This window comes from Thamnophis sirtalis, unplaced genomic scaffold (assembly GCF_051295495.1).
Source record: "Thamnophis sirtalis isolate CommonGarterSnake01/CBP01778 unplaced genomic scaffold, rThaSir2_p1.2 scaffold_6, whole genome shotgun sequence".
NCBI lineage: Eukaryota > Metazoa > Chordata > Lepidosauria > Squamata > Natricidae > Thamnophis > Thamnophis sirtalis.
The window spans coordinates 105,712,874-105,737,128 of NW_028261386.1; the positions used below are offsets into that span (position 1 = coordinate 105,712,874).

Below are 24,255 nucleotides of genomic sequence, written 5' to 3' on the forward strand. Positions count from 1 at the left end.
GCCTAGACTGCATTGGCTTTTTTTGGCAGCTGTGACACACTACTGGCTAATACTTAAATGGTTGTCCACTAGGACTCTTAGATCCCTCTCAGTTACTGTTCTTCCTTTACCGTAGAAGAAGCTACTAATTAGAATGCATGTGCTTGCATGAGACAGGTTATCTAGACATTGGTACTAAACTATATCTTATGCCTTATGGAGAGACGGTATTTGAATATTTTGATGTCAGAGAACAAAAACAAAAGCTTCTTTACTCCATTTACTCCACACAGACTTATTTCTATCTTTGCAACAGGGCAACATCTTCCAACGCACCTGAAATGTAACTTTTACAGGGAGAACTCCAAATACTTCTGAAAAACCCTAAGACGTCTGAGACCATCACAAACAAGCAAATGAGTACAGAACATGTCCAAATAAGCAGGTAATTCTGAAATGCATTGGAAGAGAAGAAAATTAATAGAATCTCGGGTATTGGAGAATTGCCATATTGAATCATACATGATTAGCTATCTAAAACCCTTCATAGGAGTACACTGCATTTCAACATTCTGATGCCAGTTGTTCTTTTTTTAAAAGAGGGATTTTTTCCCACATGCTAGAAGCAAAATAGGCTAGGCTACTTGGGAATTATAGGATCTCTGAACAGAGATAAATGATCTGGAGTTAAAATGTTGTAGACATCTGCTTTTAGGGAGAGACACATGTGTCTCTGAATATTATACAGGAAAATTAGATGCTACCTCTGAGATGTCTATAACTTTTATTAATTTTCAAAAGAAATTGTCATTTTTTAAAATAAGTATAAATTGATTGCAATGTTACAGTATAGTGCATGTGTCAACACTACTAGTGTTAACATTACCCAAATTATTTGGTGGGACTTTTTTGCGTTTTTAAATTACTGGAACAATTATTTTCATTACCTTCCTTTGTCTCTTGCATGTTCCCTTAAGCTCCCTGTGACTCATTTTTTCTCCATATACAAGTGTGAAGGGCAGAGAAGATGAGCCAGCCAGGCAATGGAGCAAGGTTAATTTTGTGCCATGCTGTTAAGAACAGATAGGTGCTTAAGTGAGAAAGAAATGGCCACAGACAAGCAGGCAAGGGAACAAAGATCTGAGTTCAAGATGTAACATTTTAGGATTATATAGGGGAAATTGTAGTGAAATAAGTGTATCTTATGCCTTTTCTTAATAGTGTCTTCAGGCCATAAGATCTGTGGTGACACGCAAAACAGCCTTCACAAAGAGTAGGAGAAAAGGAAACAGAAATATGAAAACAGGAAATTGAAATGAAATAAGAAATAACTAGAAGGGGAAAAAGAGTAAATATAAGAACACAAAGAACAGCAGAGAAGAGTAAATAATATCCAAAACCGTATTTCAGAGGTATAATGTTATAGTGAATGAAAAGGAATAGGAATGGATAAACAGAAACGGGACATGTAATGTATGAATTTATAAAAAAAAACCTTTTCTTCATTTATATGTGTAAATAATGCTTCAATCCACAAAAGACTCTGGTAATAAATAACACATTAGTGCTATTCCTTTTCCTCCCTTTTTCTGATCCAGTACTATTCATTAGATATCTAGAGTCAGTTTTGTTCATATTGGAAAAATCTGTGGGACATATTTAATAAATGCTAGTTAGCACTCATGAACAATCAGCTTAATTCTAATTCTTCATGGGTTTTTTTTCCCCAGTGGAGTGTGTAATTATAAAACTGGATGAAGGATGGATTACCAAACTACAGCTGTGTTCTCTAGACAACTCCAGCCAAAAACATCTTCATTTTGCTTCTCACCAACACATGTAATTTTAAACAAACCATGGTCAGTTAATTTGTTAGCCCTGCTGCTAGGGGTGAGGAAAGAGTGGCATTAAGAGCATTAGGGGTCCTTAAGCATGACATGATATATTTCTATCAATGATCAGGATTCCAGAAAAGGGGGGGGGGAATGATTATCACAAAACATGTGCTCAACACAAAGCATTTACTATTACTCAACTTAGAGCATTTCCAGTAATTAGCAATGTATCAAGACTAGTGACACAAAAGAACCTTGCAACCTTCTTTATAGTCTCAGATTACTGGCCTCAGAGCAAAAGAATAAAATCCTCCTCTAGTTTATCTAGGCATCTACCTAGAAGCAAAGTAGAGATTTTGGGACAAAGGTTGGAGTAAAAGGAATTAAGAGGTGCAGCTCATTAACACTCATGTTGCCATCTAATTTCCCCAACTTCAGTAAGGCATAGCAATTCAGCTTTGGAGATACTATTATACTTCCTCTTCGAAAGCACTTAGGGTAAAGAATTAAAAATGGGCCAACATTTCAGATAATTTTTGATGTTGTGTATTTGAAGGATCCCACAAATAATCTGTAATAATGAAGATTTCCCCATTAATTCCCAACTTATGCAACTTATAGCCATGCAAAATCAAAGCAGGTAAAAGATCAGCAGTGAGAAATAGTCTATATGTGCATATTCAAATGCACACCTCCAAAGAGATCATATGGCTTTTCCAGATGAAGGGACTAAAATATTTAATATTCCATGGATATCAGAATATTATGTTATATATCCCACCAAACCTCTTCTTTGGCATCTAAAAGGGAGAATGAACTTTCAAATTTAAATGTATTCAAATTGATTTATAAATAAATAAAGAAAATAACGTAACAAATATACTAAATGTAAATATTTAGACATTAGATGAAAACCATACTTGAGGGCAATCTGCTTAGTATAAGAGCATTATTTGGCCCTGACTTGTTCTCACCAACTACAATTTGAACATATTACAATTCTCCAAATGTGGGAATGACAGTATGAATTCCTGTTAATCTGATTAATACAAAATTAAAAACAAAAATGTTTGGACCTGGAGGCTAACAAGCAAGCAGTGCATTTGATGCAGCAGAGGTTACATGCACAGCTTGCAGCTTCCAAATACTCTTCAAAGGTAGTCTCGTGTACAGCACATTGTAGTAGTCCATGCAGGAGATGACCAGGGGATGAGTGACTGAGACAAGGGCTCCCAATCTAGGAAAGGCGTATAATTCAAGTTGTGCAAAGGCCCTCCTATTATGACTGCCATCTGCTCCTCAAGCACAAATCATGAGTACAGGAGGATTCCCAGCTTGTACACTAGGTCCATCTAGGGCAGAGCAAACCTGTCCAAGATCAGAGATGGTAAACCCCCAGATATATAGGTAATCCCCTCCCTTACCCACAGCCTCAACTATGGCTTGTAATCCCAATCTGGCCAGAAGTATACAATTCTTCTTGCATATCATGTTTTGAAAGACAAGGCACATTTTGATCTTTGATTGTCCATACAGTTGTGCTCTGAACTTTTCCTTGTACAATCATAAATGTCTAAGTTGTGCTGAAACAAAATTGCCAAGATGCCTCATCTTATTGTGTTTACATATCTTCATTAACATCACCAGATATTGAAGCATTATAATGGTAGTGAATCAGTCTGCACAAGGGTATCATCTGGTTAAATTAGTATTCCTATTCGAAAATGTAGTATTAAGCTATATTTCTATGTTAAGCCAATATTCTATTAATCCATTTTTCACTCCTGACTGAATTACCTAGTTTAATTTAAAACACTAATACATATCAAGTACTTCACGGTATATTTTCTGCATGAAATCTAATCAGTTGCACAATCCCCTTTAAAATTGCTTTTTAAGTACTCCATCTGCTTTCCGAAGTCCCTCCTCAGTGTTTTTATTTTGGTTTTATCTTCTTGTGATTGCCTTTGTATTTTAATGGGGAAAAATGTCTCCAATGCAGAGAGAAAATCAGATGTGTAAGCCTTCGGTAGATATTGAATACAAAGCAAAATAGCAGATATAAAATCATGCCTGTCTTTGTGGCACCCCAATTGCTTACTTCTGTTATTTTGGTATTGTCTCCAGTATCTGATATTTTCACAGGTGTTGAACGCTGAGAGGTAGCGCCCTCGTCTTCTTTATCAGTTCCGGAATCATCTTCAGAACTGCTGGACACGGCCTCCTCGCTGGGTGGCGGAGGAGCACTAGCAGCCGTTTTACGTTGCAGTACTGTTTCTTCTCCTCGGTTGCTTTTGTTCCTGAAGAAGGACAGAATTGTAAATTCAAGAAACAGAAACAGAACAAAAGAATTCTTCTTTTCCTTATGTTAATTGGTGCTAGGTTTTCCCCTCTTGATATTTCATCCGAGTTAAAGATGCACTTAACCTTTGATTAATATGCCAGAAGTCACACATTTAAAAATAATAGATGGACAAGAACCATACCAAAATTTGACTTAATTTCATGTAAACTTCATTAAAATTCAGTAGTTAATGAACTGAAATTAACAGTAGCTTGTTTCTTAACTTGTCTTTTGTTATGATTAACAACAAAACATGTTTCCAAGTTTATCAAATGTTAAATTTTAAAATTTAGAATCACGTTTTATCAATTCACCCAAGGATTGTTTTGCGGGGGGGGGCTGGGCGGGGACTGGTGACTGTCATCCAGATTCTGCACACTTTTGACACGTAGAGGAGTAATAGGGGGATAGACACATTGGGGGATAGGAGTAAAAATATTCAATTTCTTCTTCAGGAAGTAGTATTTCCCTAACAACATCAATATGAGCCTGAGGATATCCTAAGTAGGAAAGACATGTGGTTTATGTTAATTGTTAAACCAAGTAAACATAAATGGTGGCTGTGGGAAAACATTCATTTAAAATGAGGTTCTGGTAAAGGAACATGTGAAGCCCTGGGACTGCTCTCAATCTCTCATCAATACTTTTTTTTACAATGAGAATATCGTTAATAAAATATCCAATTTGATCTAACAGTGTCGGCTGGCGGGGCTCAGAAGACAGCCCTGTTTTGTGGAATATTTGCCCCTAAGAGATTAGAAAGGCCCCAACCAGTGGTAAAATTCAATTTTTTTTAACTATCGATTCTGTGGGCGTGGCTTGATGGGCGTGGCAGGGGAAGGATACTGCAAAATCTCCATTACCGCCCCACTTCTAGGAGAAGGATATTGCAAAATCTCCATTCCCACCCCCCTCTGGGGCCAACCAGAGGTGGTATTTGCCGAGCTACTCAAAATTTCCGCTACAGGTTCTCCAGAACCTGTCAGAACTTGCTGAATTTCACCCCTGGCCCAAACCTTGCTGGCCTTTTGTAATGCTTTATAAACTTAGTTCTGTACCCAAGTCTAGGGTTCTGAAAGTGTTGAGGGTTCCATTTCTTGACTATACTATCATTTCTACTATTATACTATTTACTAATTAATTATTTTGGCTGTTGTGTATATTTATTTTGGATGTCTGGGGATGATTTGGGTTTCCTCTTTCTTTGAACAACATTTTCTGCAGAGCTTGTAGAAGTGGAAGAATAAGATAAAGAATACAAAGATAAAAAGGGCCAGAGGAGAAGGAAGGGAAAGATCAAAATCATCCTGCTTTGACTCTGGTTGGTTTAAGAGGTGGAAATGGGATATTCTTGCAAGTCTTTAAATTTATTTTAATACACTTTACAATAGTAAAATAGTTCTGTTTCCTGACCTGATTAACCTCAAAGAGCTGACAATGACATATAATGTTTGTATCTGAGTTTTTTCAATGTCTTGCATTTCAATGTTTTTCTAGTAAATTGCTAAAATACTGATAGTTAGTAATATTCTAGGTTAAATAAATAAACCAGTCAAACTTGAAAAGTAGGGAGAAGAGACACCATTATGCCTGATATGCCTCCAGATTAAGAGATCTTGGAACACTATAGCTGCAGTAAGATATTGCACAAAGTGCCCCTTTAACAGAAGCTTCATGGATTTTTCCATAAAATATCATACTATGCTTTCATTCTTTTCACTTGCTAGAATCCTTGATCCTCTGAGGCTAAATTCTGTTAGACTTTCTGTTCCAGCTACAACTACAGTTTGTTCTGCCTCAGGGCCATTTGGCTCTTCATGTCACCTATGGCTTTGACTACACATTTTAATCTGAGGTGCAAAAACATTAGGAAAGAAGTATCCAATCAAAATGGCTTTTAATGTTTAGAGTATCAAGTAAAACTCTACAAACAAAGGTAAAAGCAAAGGATGACTTTGTTAGCTGAACTGAGTCATTTGCCAACAGTCCAGCCTAGAAAACAGTAAATTGCAAAGTAGTGAAGTGGTTAAAAGGCTCCAGATCAAGATCAGAACATTTTGACACTGGTATCGTTGAAAGAGTAATGATTTAAAGCCTCTGGATTATTTCAAGAGCAAAAAATGCAATTGATCTATTCTCTATGAGGCATGATATATTAAGAACAAAATATGACTTTAGGTTTTCAGTACAGATAGCCTTATTGATCGCTTGCATACAATTATAGTATTTACCTCCTTAAAGACATATAAGAATGTTGCTTTTAGCAAATTGATTCTTAGAGACTGAGGACAGAGATGAAGAAATGAAATTACCCTTATGTTCTTTTTTTAAAATGGGATCATTAAAAATAAAAACAAGAACAGAATGTAAAAATTTAAGAAAAAAATTCTTGGGTGTACTCAAATGAAGTAGTAGTTAGTCCTGATTCAATAATTATAATATTAAAAGGCACATTACAAAATATTTGAGCAAAACTAGGATAATCAACAGAGTTTGAAGGTCTCTCAACACAGAAAACTCTGTACCTTCAGCTGTCACAAGACCATTAACTGACTGTTATCACTGCAATTTTTGAAGGTAGCGTTCTAGAACTGTTGTGAATTCTTAAGACTGCTTAAAGCACTATTGGAACAGATGGATATATGTTAAATCAGTGTTGCAACAGTAAATTTTAGTAGGGAAACATATCTGTAGAAGTCATGCTTCTCAACGGCACCTATTAGGTGAAGGTAGCTCAAAAGATTTCTTTGCAAAAGGCAAAGACACTTGGAACTGGACTTTTCCTGCAATCCAGCATAGAGCCAAGAGGTATGCAGACTACATAAACTTATCTCAACCTACAGGCCTTCACATGTATTGAATTGTAATTACCAAAATTCCATTCCCAATTCAGGTTAAAGAATAAAAATTAAATCAAAATGGACACAATGTTCTTACTCATCTCGTTTCAGCTGAATCTGATAATAATAAATGAGTTATTTTATTAAAACATAACAGAACCAGTATCTCATAGCAACATTGGTAGCAAAATAAGATCTTAAATACATGGAACTAAAGAGAGAAATATTGTCTGCAGAGTAGATCAGCAAATAGGAGTATGTCATTAAAAATGCAGAAGACTGGAAAATAATCAGAAAAACCAGAGGTACAGTAACTGTGATTAATACTGTCAATTTATAATTACTTGAATAAGATTCTGCTTTTTTTAATTTTAGAAACTAAACATACTTTGATAAAAATGTTTTATTTATTTTGTATGTGTGGAAGGTATTAAGTAGTAAGACTAGCATACATTTCTATTTTTTTCCCTGGGAAAAAAGATCTATTGCTTTAAAATGAGCGGATAACTTGCCGTTTGTGAGTCGTAAGCAACCAGAAAGCCTTTTGCAGCTTGCTAGCTGAATTATACTCTATAATAAAGGACATTATCTATCCCACATTAAAAATTCCTGCAATGATACTGTAAATCTTTCTAAATAATTCTTCCTTTACTAGCTGCTGCACTGCCAAGGTCTTTAGTCAGTAATTGTCTATCTTGAGGTGTGGGGATAAGCCTAATTAAAGAAATAGGAATGACTTTTTGCTAAAATTAACCCAAATAACCTGGCTGATGAAGTATAAAAAAGAAAGAAGAAAATAAAAGAAGAGTGCTTATCTCATATTTGATTTGAATTCTGCCTCAATAACTGAACTGTCGCTAAACAAGCAACCTTGTAAGGCAGACACTAGATAGATCAGCAAAAACACTTATAACCTTAAATGTAAAGGAAGTAACAGTAGAAATACTAAAAAGAAATTTCATGCATCCAATGGCAATAAAACATTGGAGTAGTTCTGTAATTGTTAGATTATTTTTGTTTTTTATTACCACATTAGAAGAGAGCATTTACTTGGGATGAGGGGGGGGGGGTGAGGGGACAACATTGAATGCACTGCTAGCTGGTACTCTGTCAGCTAGTTATACTACCATTACTTGGTATTATCTTAGTTTGGTTTATGTAGGTGTCCAGCTACCAGAGGAGTCCAGAGGAAAAGGGAATAGCATAAATCTCTCTGACAGAAGCAGACAGATGCTGATCTCCTTTTGTGGGTTCTGCAGGCAGAAATATGGTTTACTGCAAATCTATTAAACTACTTAAGATTTAGAAGCTGAAATTCAAACCCCAGCCTTGTGCATGCATTTGCCTCTGTGTCTAATTTGCATATATCCTTTTGACACGAAAAATAGTCATTGGTCCAATTCACACTGCATTCTATCCATTTAGCAGAGCAATAGCATATTAACGTGAAGATAGCTAAATAAATAAAGCAATATTATGCTTTTTACAGCAGTTCTTTCCTTACCCCAAAACAGATTTTGCAGTTTCATCTGGTTTACGTACAGTAAATGGGCTGGGATCAGTGGGAACATTCTTAGGCATAAAATCTCTGAAGAAATGTGAAGGAGAAAGAAAAATCAATAATCAAATGAAAAGCTATATTACTTTTCAGGAGTAATATTTTTTCTGGACAATAGAGTATTTCAGACATAACTGCCATAAAATGTGTGCGCACACATATACATATACTGTACATACAAACACACAGAGAATGTGTGTGTGTGTGTGTGCGCACGCACACACACACACACACACATGCAAGTTAGGAAGTGATTTATTTGTATTACTGGTTGGACTGTCCATTTCCAACATCACTGTTTTCTGCATGTATTAAATGACATTCCTCTTGTTGAATAATCCAAACCATGTCAAATTCATTTCTTGATAACTGATTCACACAGCCAAGTATCCTACACACTTATCAGCAAAATGCAAATATTTCAGAACATCTTATATTGGTGAATTCCTGCAAAACTAGGTTGGTTATAAATGCCCTATGATGGATACTGGACAGAACTAAATTTCTTTTGAAACTGGAAGCACACAGCACAGAATTTTATGGAATTTAGCACATTATTTATTGAATTAAAACAGAAACAGCATGTAATTTCTAACAATCCAATGCTGCTTCTGTCTTACGGTATATTTTCTATTATATACTTTTTAAAGAAAATTGAATAAGAGTTTGGAGAAAAACAGGAAGTTCAAAATGCAGCATCAAATAAAAATGAAATAAACATACCGCATTGAATTTGTCATTGCCAAGCAAAAGATGTCATCAAAACTGCTGAGTTCATATGGTCGAAAAAAATCATTATGAATATCAACCTCATCATCAAACTTATGAAATCTCTTCACTATTAACTTCCTCTGGTTTTCAGCACATGTCACTAAAACAAGTAAATCATACTTCTAAGTCAAAAGGAAAAATACAGCTTGCATTAAGTTTGTGGATGCATTAAATCCAAATACTTAAATTTTGCTTTTTTGTCATTTTATTAATACTTTTATTATTAGCATATTGAGGATTATGCACTTTCCGTGTTAGAATATATGGCCTCTCTCCTCCTCCTTTAAAAAAATAATAATAGCAAAAAAGTCCCTCTCCATGTTTCCCCAACCAATTTCCCCAGCCAACTAACGTCTGTTAATTACTTTAGATAAGTGACAATACATATATTACAAAAACAAATCAGATTTTTGGTCTGAAGGACCATCACAACACAGAATAGTGGTCTATAGCTAGCTAAATCCACCTAGAATCATAGGGCTAAAAGGGATCTTCAAGGTCTTTTAGTTCAACCCTCTGCCCAAAGCAGGAATCTTTATACCATTCCAGACAAATGGTTGCCCAAACTTCTTGAAAACCTCTAGTGATAGAGCACCCAAAACACCAGGAAGCAAATTGTTTCATTGATTAATCATTCTTAATGTCAGGAAATTCCTCCTTATTTCTCTTTGGTGAGCTTCCACCCATTGCTTCTTGTCCTAACTTTAGGTGCTATGATTGACACCATCTTCTCTGTGACAGATTCAAATATTGGAAGATCTCTCCCAGGTTTTTTCTTCGTTAGGCTTAACATACATAATTCCCTTACCTATTCATCATGTGATTTGGCCTCCAGATCCCTTATTATCTACCAATTTGATGAACGCTCCTTCAGCCCCCTCATTTAGCTCATTTATGAGGATTTTGAAGAACCCAGAACCCTAGACAGAACCTTAAGGTACCCCACTGCATGCTTCCCTCCACATAGATGTAGTTCCATTGAGAACCGCATGCTAAGTGTGGCTGGAACTCGGAAATTTTGAACTTGTCCAAAGCAGGTAAGTATTACCTTACCAAACCCTTCCCTATTTTAACTTGCATTCCTGTTCTGTCGCCCATAGTGCTGCTTTTGATAAGATGAACTATATTTCTTTTTTGCTTGAAGACAGATGCAAAGAAGAAATCTAGCACTTTCTTCCTACTGCCCATCATCTTATTATCATTGTCTTCCATTAGTTACGAATCATTTCCTTGATTTTTTTTTCTCCTTACATTTTCACAGAACCCTTTTTGTTATTTTTGGTGTTTGTTGAAAGTCTTAATTCATTATGACTGTCCTGGCAGACTCAGGCTATTTGCTAGTATTCTGTTTCAGTTACCTGCCCCTCTTTCAATTTTTTTGTAATTCTCCTTTTTGTCCGTTTACCAAATAGCTCTTCATGCAATCCATTAAAACAGGAGGAAGCCAAGCAAAATATCCCTCAAATCCCAAGTTTCCTTGGTTATATTAATGGATGAAGTTGAAAAATGAGGGAAACATAATATATTAAGATGGATAACTGAGATAATCAGAGTATTATATACTGCTAAATCCATATTTCATATATCTTCATAAAGGGATAAATGCCTTATTAACACCATTGAAGCTTAATTCGCCACTATGTTAGGGAATGATTTTATTATGCCCATTTTATGTTGTATATTATACAGATTATACAGTTTTCATTATTATACAAGTATAATTTACCTTCATCGAAAGGCAGTGGCAAATATTTTAAAACACCAGGAGTCCACCAAAAAGTATAGCTTTAAACAAAAAACAACAAACATAAAATGAGAAAAACATTTATTCATCCTTCACATATCTTATATTTGCAATTGCCTCTTGTCACATAATGCTTCTCCTCTTGCTGCCCTCAGAGGCCTCTACCCAAACCCTCACCCTATTCCTCATGGCCTATAGTTGCTAAGCCCACATATACTGTATGTATACACAATTACACATTTCGTATTATCCAAGCTTTCTTTTCCAATAGTCTTAGTGTTGAATTTTAGATTATAAATTCTTTATGATATGATGCAGCAAATTAGAACCATTATAAAGATAAATGAGAAATTAGCTGTGAGGATAAATAATTATCTAGCTTAATAACCATCTTTTACATATAATACATTCATTATTTCAGTCAAGACTGCATATCATTCTTAACAGAACAGCCCACTAAAGTAAAATACATAACATTCTTAAGAAATCATTCATATCCAGACCACTTTTTATTATAGGTAATTAGTCCTAAAGTAACAGAAATATACATCTTCCCCTTCCATTATAAAATGTGACATAGAACAATTACAATGTTGCTTGTTTATATTAAAAACTATATATTAACATTGATGATTGATTTTTCAAAAAGTATTTGTAAAAGTTTAAACTATCTTACTTCTGAATAACAGAAATCGAGCACAGTACTACTCATATATTTAGCTTCTGACTGCTGCAGAACTGTACTGCTGCATAGTTCCTCCCAAGCGTTTAACTTAGCATTAATGAACTTGTCCCAACCTCCATCTCTTTAAGCTTTTGGCAGTTGTGAAATAGAGCCAATTGTTGAAGACACTCCTATGATAGACTAGTTTGCTATACCTGGTATTAAAATCATATTAATCATTCACAGAACTTGAGGTTCAGAACGTGAGGTTATGTCATTCTCTTTCAAATGTCTTTTTTGCATCAGTATCTTACTTATTAATATGTCAACAAAGTGAAATCATACGTCTGGATATGATACTATTGTCCTTTCCAATTGCCAACCTAATGCTCTTACCATGCACATTGAATCTCATGATTTAAAAACTCATAATTTATCCAACTATGATAGTAAGTATGCTTTCTTACTCCATAGGTCTCATAACAGCTTCTTGGATGAGAAGTGAAATATTTTCAAAAGAAAAAAAAACTTAACGAAGTCCAGTTCTCTTTTGAAAAAAAGCACCTTTGGGGCTATTTGTATATATATTAGGATGGAAAGGTGTCTTTAAAAGAGGGCCTACAAATAGGTTGCTGGGAAATATTCCAAGCCAATCAACTGTGTATTCTGAAAATGTAATAAAACTAACCAGACATTTTCTCTTGCTGTTTTAATGTTAATTGAATTGTTTGGATTGTTCAATCCAGTCACCTAGGATTAATTTTACTCCCCTAAATCCTGCAAAAAGTTTCATTTTCTCTGCTAGAAAATGGAAATGATCATACTGTAGAGTACCGTATCTGCAATATGTAATTTTTGTGAATAACCTTTTGAGCCCTTGTAAAGCAATATATTAGAAGCAAATATGTGTACCTGCTAACTTTGAAACTAGAAGGTATTTCCCACCAGTTTAAAAGCTTCATTGTCTTCTACTCTTGACAAATCCTTACACTGTTCCACTTCTGTATGTGTGTGTCATTTTGGCCATCAACCATGTTTTTGCTTTGTTTTTGTTCTCTTAGTGGCATTATGAAATCTCTGAAGGTGACTGAACATTTCTCTCCTCATATTGCTATGGATAATAATCTTATCCTTAGTCATAAAGAAGCCATTTTCTACAAAGACTGTACATTTTACAAACCAATATAATCAAAGAATAAGTTCTAGCTGCTTTCTCCATCATGGTCACTCTGACTGAACAAATTGAGATAAAGCTGTAATTCTGAATCATATCTCAAAGGCATCAACTAAACTGACAGTAAGGTCGCGAGTTTACAGTGTAAACTATCTTCATATTGTAACTATAACATGATAATACAACATATAGTAATATTGCTTTAGGTAGTGTCCAATGGGATACTTTTACATGCAGATCATAAATGCAATAACCCTTCCTCATGTTGTTCTACAATAACTAATATTCAAGTGCAGGCTGTAGTTGATCCTGGAAGCAGTAATAAGCATTTATGAGTGGTAGCTGTTCACTGTCATATCATCCACAAATTTACCTAGTTCTCTTAAAATTATACTACCTGATGATGATTTTCTAATTTATCGTAATTTTCTATTCTACATTCTGAAGCTCACACTATTTTCTCTCTCTCTACAAATGTAATATAAGAACAGAGTTGGAAGAGACCATGGAGGTCTTCTAGTCCAACCCCCTGCTTAGGCAGGAAACCCTACACCACTTCAGACAAATGTTTATCCAATATTTTCTTCAAAACTTCCAGTGTTGGAGCATTCAAAAATTCTGGAGGCAAGTTGTTCCACTGATTAATTGTTCTAACTGTCAGGAAAGTTCTCCTTTGTTCTAAGCTGCTTCTCTCCTTAATTAGTTTTCACCCATTGCTTCTTGTCCTACCTTGAGGTGCTTTGGAGAATAGCTTTGTTTCCTCTTGTTTGTGGCAGCCCCTGAGATATTGGAACACTGCTATCATGTCTCCCCTAGTCATTTCAACAAAAAATGTTGAAATTCTTCCTCATAGTACCGCTGCTTAATACTCCTAATCATTTTGATTTAAGTATTAGCATGTTTTCCAATTCTAAAATATATATTTTGTCCCAGTGTACATTACATTAAACTTCTACTTCAATATAGCTTTTCATTTCAATCTTTATTTAATTTGGAGAACAATTTTGGAACTCTTGGTATTTCTTTTGTTTTTAGCATCCTGAATTAACTGCCACCAGCCATGCTGTTAAGTCCAGTTTATTTATAACATACTTGACATACTTTAGTTCTGAAAAAAGATCTTTGAGGGATCCCTTGCCAATTCCTTTCATTGTGATATCTGTCTACTGCTTGATAATTTAAACATTACTTATTTCAGTTATGTAGATAGAAAGATATTGCTGACAGCAGTCGGGAAAATAATGCCTAATGCATTTTTTGAGACAGATCATGGCAGAATTGCATGCAGAGATCCCTTTGGCTTGCTATGGGATGGAGAGAGCCTTGCATGCAATCTTTGTTTTTATATCACCTTTTAAGGTGGATTTTTATACAGTATCTCCATATCTGATGTTTTTATGTTTGTTGTGTTATTCTAATGTTGTATGCCACCCAGAGTCAATTTTTGGTGAGATAGGTGACTATACAAATTTGATAACTAAATAAATAACTCTATGAATGGAAAAAGTTTTGAAAAAGTAAATTTTATTAATGGAAGTTTCTGCTTGCAATTCAAAACTCTTCCACAGGTTCCCGTTAGTAAAAGTGGCATACGCTCTTTCTCTTGAAGCTCCCTCCAACCCACTAAAATATAGGATGGAGGTAGGAGGAAATGGAATGGAACAATTTGATTTTCTGTACTTCGGGAATACTGAAATGAAATACCTTCGCCTTGTCTGGAGAAGATTCATTGTGTCCTTTTGATGCAAATAACAATCAGTAGGAAGTTCCCAGAGATGAGACTTTCCTTCTTCAGGCTGAAATACTCCTAGAAACAAGTTAATAGAATCTTGCCGGTCAGCATCTAAAAGATACAAGGAAAGGGATTTATTTTTTAAAAAATTTAAATTTTTAAAATTAAAATTATTTTTTTAAAAAAAATATATGTTCACTCAAAATATATCATTAGTTTTACTGCCAGAAAGCTTAAAATTGGAATGGGAATAGATGATTAACATTATAGGAAACCTACAGCTGCAAACAGAATTGTTGTTTCAAATTATTTCTTAACATAGTTGCAAAAGTCTATGCACCAAAAGTCATAATTATATTCTTGCATATCTTCCTGCCTGCAGCCGCCAATCACTATGGATAAGTCCACACATATCTCATGTCCCTCCTTACAAAGAGAACAGAATACAGTGGCAATTTGCATGCATTTATGCATATATCTGTTTTCTATAGCCTTTCCATATTTTTTTCTAATATGCCATTCCATGATGCCTAACACAACAAGTTCCATTTTCCTTTCTCCTTAAAATCAATTTCATTTTATTTCAATCTCAGTTTAATTACAGATTTATCTTCTAGATAACTTATTCTCCAATTATTTCTTTCACATTAAACGTGGAAGCTAGGTTCTTCCTTGAATGCTTCCATATTATACTTTTTGGGAGTTTTCTCAATCTCTGCTCTACAAATGATCCCTTCATTAACTAATATATTTTTCTTTAGCAAAACAGGAATCGTGTGAAGAGTCAATTCAACAGCTCACAGTTTATGTGTAACAAATCTATTATCCATGATTTATCACATATATTTTATGTACACTGAGAGCTTATGCACCGAAGACAAATTCCTTGTGCTCCAATCACACCTGGTCAATAAGGAATTCTGTTCTATTCTATAACCTTGGCTATTATGTGTAAATCAATTTCCAATATAGCAGTACATGGAAAATTAAATTTGGATACACCATGAACATATTATACAATTGTACATATGTACAAGAACTTAATTTGAGAATACTTTTATTTTCATAAAACAAAATTTCTTGTGTATATACATATCCATGTTTTTATTTGATAAACCTCTTTTTAATCAGAACAATATTCTCAGTCAAACCTGATTGCTATTAATTATTATTAATTAGAAAAATTACCTCTAAAAGTGCCTCTTAAATGATATGGGGGGAAAAATCTTCAAACACAGAATTCAATTTGATACCTGAAAAAGCATTGCTATAGTATCTCGAAAGAGTTTGCATAATATCTTTAGAATGCTGGGTCCAGGGTGCTATTTTCCTGTAGGTTTTTACTCTATGAACCAGTTGAGAGCCACCATACTGGAGTGACAATGTATCCCCATGATCTTCATATAATTCTTCAAATAATCTAAATCAGGAAAAGCAACATAGTTTAGAATTGCATCTTAGTGGAACAGATGCAAATGGGAAACCATTAGCTATTTCTTGAGAAGGCAGAAATATATTGCCATGCGATAAATTTAGGGCTTTATCACTAACATAGATAATAGATAGAGTGCAAGTTAAAAACTTCCATTATATCCACACAATACAGATTTGAAACTATGACTCAAAGCAAAGCAAGGAAAATTGATATTGACCTCATATGGCCAGTAGCAAAGCTCCCACACAGACATTTGCTTTGTCTGTTGTTCCTGCTCGGCAATTATCAGCTAAAATAAAATGTTGAAAAGATGCATCTAGCTCGACTGAAATCCTTACTAAAAAGGACACGTTCATGGACATCGCTATAACACGAGCTTTGTAAATGCACACGTTACTGTCTCATATCTCCTGCTCCATATGGGCAGCTGATCTTTGAATCTGTAAGCATCCCTCCTCCCAAAAAAGAAGCATAGAGGAGAGCAAACATTTAAAAGCCAAACATAAAAATATTCTTCTTAGATATTAAATTAGAGAATTTATTATTATTTATTATTTATTTCTCTACTAAAAAGAATAATAATCAACTGGCATTTTAATTTAATCTTTCTCATAACCAATATCCATTAGCATTTGTCATTCAACCCCCTAGGAACTGAAGAACCTCTCCAATTTCATAAGGCTTACTATAATTTTTACCAAAAAGGTTTGAGAAAGGTTAAATGCCAATTTAAAGTCAACTAGAACCATACAAAAGCTGCTTTAAAATTAATTAAATTGGAACAGCAAAAATGTTTCCGCAATAAATAAAAAAATCCATCTATCCATCCATGCTTTGGGGAATAGAAAAAGATTTTTCAGCTGTCAGATAAACGAATCCGTATTTCAATATGCTAAAATATTCAAGTTAATGTGAAATGAGGTGCAGAAATAGAGCTTTAGAAAAGAATTAGTAGTGTAAAACAAATGGCTGTATTTACTAAATCTTGCAAAAGGAAAGTCTTACCTAACGGCATCTGTGTCAAACAGAAGATTAGGTTTGTCAATCAATCCCAAGGAATAAAGTTGGTAGGCTAAAGCACATTTTCCAACCATAAATTGGGCTGTATTTGTGCGATCTAAACAGTCCACACAATTGGTTCGAAGAACTCCTGTCTGAAAAATAATTTTCATAAATGCAGAATCTCTAATTAGCTCAAAACACATCAGTAAATGCCAAAGTCTCCTTCAGGGTAGGGGTTGTTGTTGTTTTTTGCCCTCAATCCACAGAACATAATCTTCAAGGCTACACATTTGTCTATGAGCATCTGTTCATGGGAGGAAAGTTGTGCCTATGGATATGCTGGGCTTTCTTTTTCTGATCCAAGATTAACTATATTGGCTGTAACCAAATAAGATTGTTCATACTATTTTTTCCAGATTTCCAAATTCCTTCACATTGAGCAGATAATCAAATATTTGTATTATGAGCTTCCTTGTTATGAGATGTGCTGTATTTCTACTTACAGTATAGCATTTCTAAAATGCTTTTATGAACATAAAGTAGAAGCATCACTTTTATGTAAATTCACAATAATTCTCCAAAAGACTGCTTTCTCTAGTGATAAATATAGCTTGCCTATCTGAGAATATTGATCTATAGTATTTAATAACAATTTTTTAAAAGTTCATTTCATTTACCTGCAAACGGCCACTGGGAACTACAAATCCTCCTAGTTCATTCCATCTGTAGTATAAAAATACAAGTGCTTTATAAGATACAGTTTTCTATATATAAAAATCTTGTTCAAAATTTAGAAAAATCTTAAGGAATTCTTTTGAAAGAAGTATTCTCCTTGTACAGCAGAATAACTCTATGTCAACAGAGCAGAAAGAGACAAAATTTGGGGGAATTCTTTGGGAACTGGGATATTTAAGGGGCCAAGTTATCAGTGAACATATTCAAAATCTGAAAAAGTGGACTAAGTATGTGTTAAGGGATAATAATATGCACCTTTGGAAGACTTAAGACACATATTTTGCTTCTTATTCTTTAATCCCACCCACAAAATGGGCCAAAACATTTGCCCCACCCTCTTCACAGGGCTCTCTAGGCTCCCATGTCTATCATATCATGGACATCAGATTTTCTCTGTAAACATTTTGAGAATTCATTCACCCAAATGACCCTGTCCCGTTTGTATTGGAGGCACTTTGTACGGTGCTTTCAGGTCAAAAGGATTAGCTGATGACATCACCATTGACCAAGGGACATTCCTTCATGACCCTGTCAAGGAGCTGGAGTGAGTAACGGGAGCTCACTCCGCCATGCAATAGCACTCAGGTCTGGAACGTGGACTTGGTAACCTAGCGTCCTTAACCACATGAACCACTGTACTCCTACTCACGATATGATCTTGTGAATTGTTGACATTTTGGGGAACAGTATTTTACTGTATGCAAATAGATATCCAGGGAAATGTTTAAATGCTAAAGAAATTAATGTAAGTTAATTATATGTCAAAACTCTGATAACTAACTAGGAAAAATTATGGTAGTACTGTGTGAGTAGGATGGGGAGGTGAAAGGAGTCGGTAAAAAGAATACTTTTGAGAAATTGGAAATGTGACATTATTTTAAATATTAAGGAGTGGCTTTAGGAAATAAGGAATTTATCAGTCTGAAAAAGGCATTGTTTTCTACTAATCAAAGGGTGACATAATACATTCTTTGTTGACATAGATTTCATATTTTACAATATCATTTTGTACCTAATTATTCTATTCTATTCTATTTTTATGAACCAATAAATAACGATAAGTTTGATGTATAAAGTAGAATTCCTTTCTTTCTTTTTTGTCTACTTTATTTTGTTAAAATTCATTTTTCATTTTTGGGTGTTTTTTGTTTAATTTTATTATTGCTGAATATCTTAGTGCTCTTATTATATGTTATAATTAAAATAATACTTAAAAACTTTAAACTTTAGTTCCTTATTCAATCCAGCAACAATGTTATGATTTATTTAACACTCTTCTCAGGCCTAGTAGACTATGCTAGATTCTAACTTTCAAAATATATGAAGGTTCATGAATATTGTACAATTCTATTTAAAATACCGGGCTGCCGGAAAACCAACAATTATTAGCTAATATGTTGCACAATGAAGAAAATATAAAAACCATAATAAAGACAGATTTAATATAAACAATGATTGGGCATAGAGTGTAGAAGCATTTTTTATAACTACACATCATCATAAACCCAGTACAATAGCAATAGCAATATAGCAATAGCAGTGGACTTATATACCGCTTCATAGGGCTTTCAGCCCTCTCTAAGCGGTTTACAGAGTCTCAGCATATTGCCCCCAACAATCTGGGTCCTCATTTTACCCACCTCGGAAGGATGGAAGGCTGAGTCAACCCTGAGCCGGTGAGATTTGAACCGCTGAACTGCTGATCTAGCAGTAGCCTGCAGTGCTGCATTTAACCACTGCGCCACCTTGGCTCTTCTACAAGAGGATAGTCTTCAATTCTTTCTGAAATGATATGGGCGGGGATATTAATTTGAATAGTATTCCGTAGAGTTGGGGCAACAACCCACAGAAAAACCCTTTCCAGGACCTGGTCCTTCTCCTGAACTCTTGGAAAAGGAATCACAGGCATATCATTTCATGTAGAACATAAAAGGATGGGAATTTTGAAAGATTGATTCTATTATTAAAAAATCTATATTTTTTTGCAAACTCCAAGAGCTGAGACTTCTTATCACACTTCCATAGGGAAAACACTTTTTGCATAGTTACTGGGAAATGGCATTAACATATAGATGATGCAGTAAGTTTTGCAGGGAATAGAAAGCTTAAACCTTAAGATAAATTGTTCCTAAGAGCATCTCATAATACATCCCTTAATAAATGAAGTGACTGTTAATATTAAATAATATGCTTTAATATTAATAACTTACTGTTGAATAATGCATGAAGATATATTAAGTGTATTAAGGAATTATATGCAATTGATCAATAACTGTGTAACATTCCCAAATTAATTCATGAATTGTAATGAAGAATCAATAGTCCTTTTGATAAATTTGATAAAATAAATGAAAGATTTTATTTTGTTTTAAAGATTCCTACAATGTCTGCTGCATATAAAATGAACAATGTATACTATTCTGAACCAATTAAAAAAAGACATGACCAAAAGTATACTAGTGTTCAGGGCCATAACACTGTATTCTATAATATCTTCTCCAGTCTAGTGTCATCTAAATGTATTTGGATTTCATCTCTTTTAATTGCTATTCAACTAGGAAAAAAGGTACGTACTCTACATATGTTTGGTTAAATGAATAGGTTTCTATCACTTAAGAGTGGGGCAAGTAAACATTTCATATAAAATCCTGCATTAAAATTTGGCTCTAAAATTGATTCCGGAATGAGATTGCTATGATCTGGCTGACCCCACCATCCTGCTGGTGTTTCACTGGGCCTTGAAAACCTGCTTCTTCACCCAGGCCTTTGATGAGAGTTGACTGAAACTCCCTTTGGACTGTATGGATGAATAGCTAAAGCTATTCTCCAAAGCACGTGAGGGCAGGACAAGAAGCAATGGATGGAAACTAATCAAGGAGAGAAGCAACTTAAAACTAAGAAGACATTTCCTGACAATTAGAACAATTAATCAGTTGCCTCCAGAAGTTGTGAATGCTCCAATTTGGAAGTTTATAAAAAGAGATTGGACAACCATATGTCTGAAATGGCATAGGGTTTCCTGCCTGAGCAGGGGGTTGAGCTAGAAGACCGCAAGGTCCCTTCCAACTCTGCATTCTATTCTATTCTATTCATTTGCAACTGCCCAGAGTTGTTTGAGTTACGCAGTATATAAATAATAATAATAATAATAATAACAACAACAACAACAACAACAACAACTCCGCCGTTGCCGGTCCCAAGCCCGGATGAGAAAGGAGGAGGGTTGGGGTCAGGTTGGCAACCTGGCCCCATAAAAAAAACCACCAACCCATACAATATGGTGAAAGAAACAAATAAAAATTTTATACCGCATCAGTTGTCGCGCGAGTTAACAAGGGCAGCGGCGGATGTTGGGGTCCCTGGACATCCGTCAACAAGTGGGCTACAAGTGGACCAGCCAACAAAACGACAAAAATATAGTGCAGATGAAAACCGTGCCATAATGGCCTGTTACTACAACTCAGAGCCAGAAAAAGAGGTTATTTAAAGCGAATGTAGGAATTATGGAAACAACAATATCCAGATTCAAATGTTAGTGAACAATGACTAGCAGATCAAAGGCGATTTATTATACGGAATAAAGTGTTTAGTGAAGTTGAACTTCAGGAAATTCAGGCAAATTGCAAAACCAAAAAAACAATATCACAAGCGGAAATAACTGATATTCAAGACACAACTAAAGACATTATAGTAGAACTCCCAGAACAAGCTCTCGGGGAGGAAATAACACCACCACCACTAGAACCAGTTATCACTGAACCAACTGATGAACTAACTCAAAAACAAAAAGAACTGAAGGATAAGATCATGGAGCACTTTCTGCTTAATGAGGAAAGGCAACGTTTGCCATCACTAAAAACTGTGCCTAAGAAAACTTTGGCCCCTATCATGAAAATGGTTAATGCAGTGTTTTCAACAATTGAATTGGGATCCATCTTGGAAACGAACCAGTTAATGTACAGTGCTGCTGTAATAGTCACCAATGAACTAAGCATTAAAATCAAAGTACCTAGTCACACAACGGAAAAAGGATCAAAGCCAAAGTGGAAAATCCTATTAGAACAAAAAGTCAAAAAATTAAGGGCAAATGCTAGCAACTTAAAGAACATGCATGAGCAACGGCTTAAAAACAGCAAAATCATAGATTGGCTAATCAGAATATATAGATTGGATACAAGAAACATCAATGAAGCTGTAGAGATTGTAAAACAGCAGATAACAGCAACAGCTAGAAAAATTGAAAGATATGAGGCACGAATCATCCAATATAAACAAAATCAGCAATTTCGATCAGACCAACGGCGTTTTTATCAAAGTCTTAATGTGAATGGTGACACCAAAAGTAAAAAACCAGAGAAGCAGGCCACAGTTGAATTCTGGAAAGAATTGTGAGAAAATGCAAAGGACTACAATAAGGAAGCAAAGTGGATACATGACTTTGAGAAAAGCATTGGCAACAAACAAATGCAAGTATTAGAAATAACAACTGAGATGGTCAAAAAGCGTGTTAAAAAGGTAAAGAATTGGACATCACCTGGAAAGGACCAATTACATGGTTTCTGGCTCAAATATCTGACCAGTTTACATGCAATATTGGCCAGGCAACTGAATGAAATTTTACAAAAGGGCCAAATTGATGAATGGTTGACAACTGGAAAAACATACTTGATTCAGAAAGATGCAACTAAAGGAACAACACCTGAAAACTACAGACCAATAACATGCTTGCCAACAACCTTCAAATTACTCACAGGCATTATTGCAGATAACATGATGGATTATTTGGAAACAAACAACATCTTGCCAGTAGAGCAAAAAGGCAACAAAAGAAGGAGCAGGGGCACAAAAAATCAGCTCCTAATTGATAAAATGATATTAGAAAATTGTAAGAACAGAAAAACGAACTTGAATATGGTCTGGATTGATTACAAAAAGGCATTTGACTCACTGCCACATAGTTGGATCATAAAATGCTTAGAAACAACTGGCATTAGCAAAAATATTACATCCTTTACTGAAAAGACGATGAAACAATGGAGAACTGAGTTGGCAGTAAGGAATGAGAACTACGGAATGGTTAATATCAAGTGAGGAATTTTCCAGGGTGATTCAATTTCACCTCTTCTCTTCATCATCGTGATGATCCCACTATCAGTAATCTTTAAAAAAAATGAAATTAGGCTACCAAACAGCCAAAGAAACTGAAAAAAAATCGCATTTATTATATATGGATGATTTGAAACTCTATGGAAAGTCAGAAATAGAAATCCAATCACTGACAAACACAGTCCGAGTATTCAGCACTGATATTTCAATGCAGTTTGGCATGGAAAAATGCACCACTGTATCCATAAAAAGGGGCAAAATCACTACATGTAAGAGAATTGAAATGCCCAATGGCCAACTAATTAAATGCAAAGAAAATGAAGCCTACAAATACTTAGGCATTCTGCAGTTGGATAACATCAAGCATGGAGAAGTAAAAACTATTGTCAGGGGAGAGTACACCAACAGAGTTAGGAAAATTTTGAAATCTAAATTGAATGGTGGAAATACAATCAAGGCCATAAATACCTGGGCAATACCAGTTATAAGATACACAGCTGGTATAGTTAACTGGACACAAGCTGATTTGGACCTTTTGGACCGAAAAACCAGGAAACTAATGACAATGCACTACAGTTTACATCCACGTGGTGACACTGATAGACTATATCTGCCTCGAAAATCAGGTGGCAGAGGATTATTACAAGTGAAGCAAATAGTTGAAGAAGAAAAACATGCACTGGCTGATTATTTAAAAGAAAGTCAAGAACATCTATTAATCGAAGTAAAGAAGAAAAATCTATTGAAGGTCCAACAGACGAAACAAGAATACAGAAAAGATGTGATAAAATCAAGAATGGAGAGTTGGCAGAACAAAGCATTGCATGGCCAATTTCTGGAAAAAATAAAAGATAAAGTGGACAGTGAACAAACTTGGTTATGGTTAACAGCAGGTACATTAAAGAAAGAAACAGAGTCACTAATCCTGGCTGCGCAAGAACAAGCTATCCACACAAATGCCATTAAGGCCAAAATCGAAAAATCCTATGATGATGCCAAATGCAGACTTTGCAAAGAAGCTGATGAAACTGTTGATCACATACTCAGCTGCTGTAAAAAAATTGCACAGACTGATTATAAATTGCGGCACAATTCAGTAGCACAAATGATCCACTGGAATTTGTGCAAAAATTATAATATTAAAACAGCAACAAACTGGTGGGAACATAAGCCTGAAAAAGTCACCGAAAATCAGATGGTCAAGATCTTGTGGGATTTTTGCATACAAACGGACAAAATACTGGCCCATAATACACCAGACATCACACTGGTTGAGAAAAATAAGGTTACAATCATAGACATTGCAATACCAGGTGATAGCAGGGTCGATGAGAAG

The 24,255-nt window shown here is 35.0% G+C and overlaps 1 protein-coding gene across 1 annotated transcript in view; it reads right to left on the minus strand.

Annotated features, from left to right (window-relative positions):
• FIG4 (FIG4 phosphoinositide 5-phosphatase) overlaps nucleotides 1-24,255 on the minus strand; it is a 96,715-nt gene that overhangs the window by 11,970 nt on the left and 60,490 nt on the right. The window contains exons 13-20 of the mRNA XM_087718655.1: nucleotides 17,756-17,801; nucleotides 17,082-17,230; nucleotides 15,895-16,061; nucleotides 14,614-14,752; nucleotides 11,054-11,112; nucleotides 9,280-9,427; nucleotides 8,503-8,586; nucleotides 3,916-4,114 (exon numbers count right to left, since the gene is read on the minus strand). Coding sequence (XP_087574781.1) covers nucleotides 3,916-4,114; nucleotides 8,503-8,586; nucleotides 9,280-9,427; nucleotides 11,054-11,112; nucleotides 14,614-14,752; nucleotides 15,895-16,061; nucleotides 17,082-17,230; nucleotides 17,756-17,801 — 991 coding nt within the window. The remainder of the gene's footprint in view (nucleotides 1-3,915; nucleotides 4,115-8,502; nucleotides 8,587-9,279; nucleotides 9,428-11,053; nucleotides 11,113-14,613; nucleotides 14,753-15,894; nucleotides 16,062-17,081; nucleotides 17,231-17,755; nucleotides 17,802-24,255) is intronic.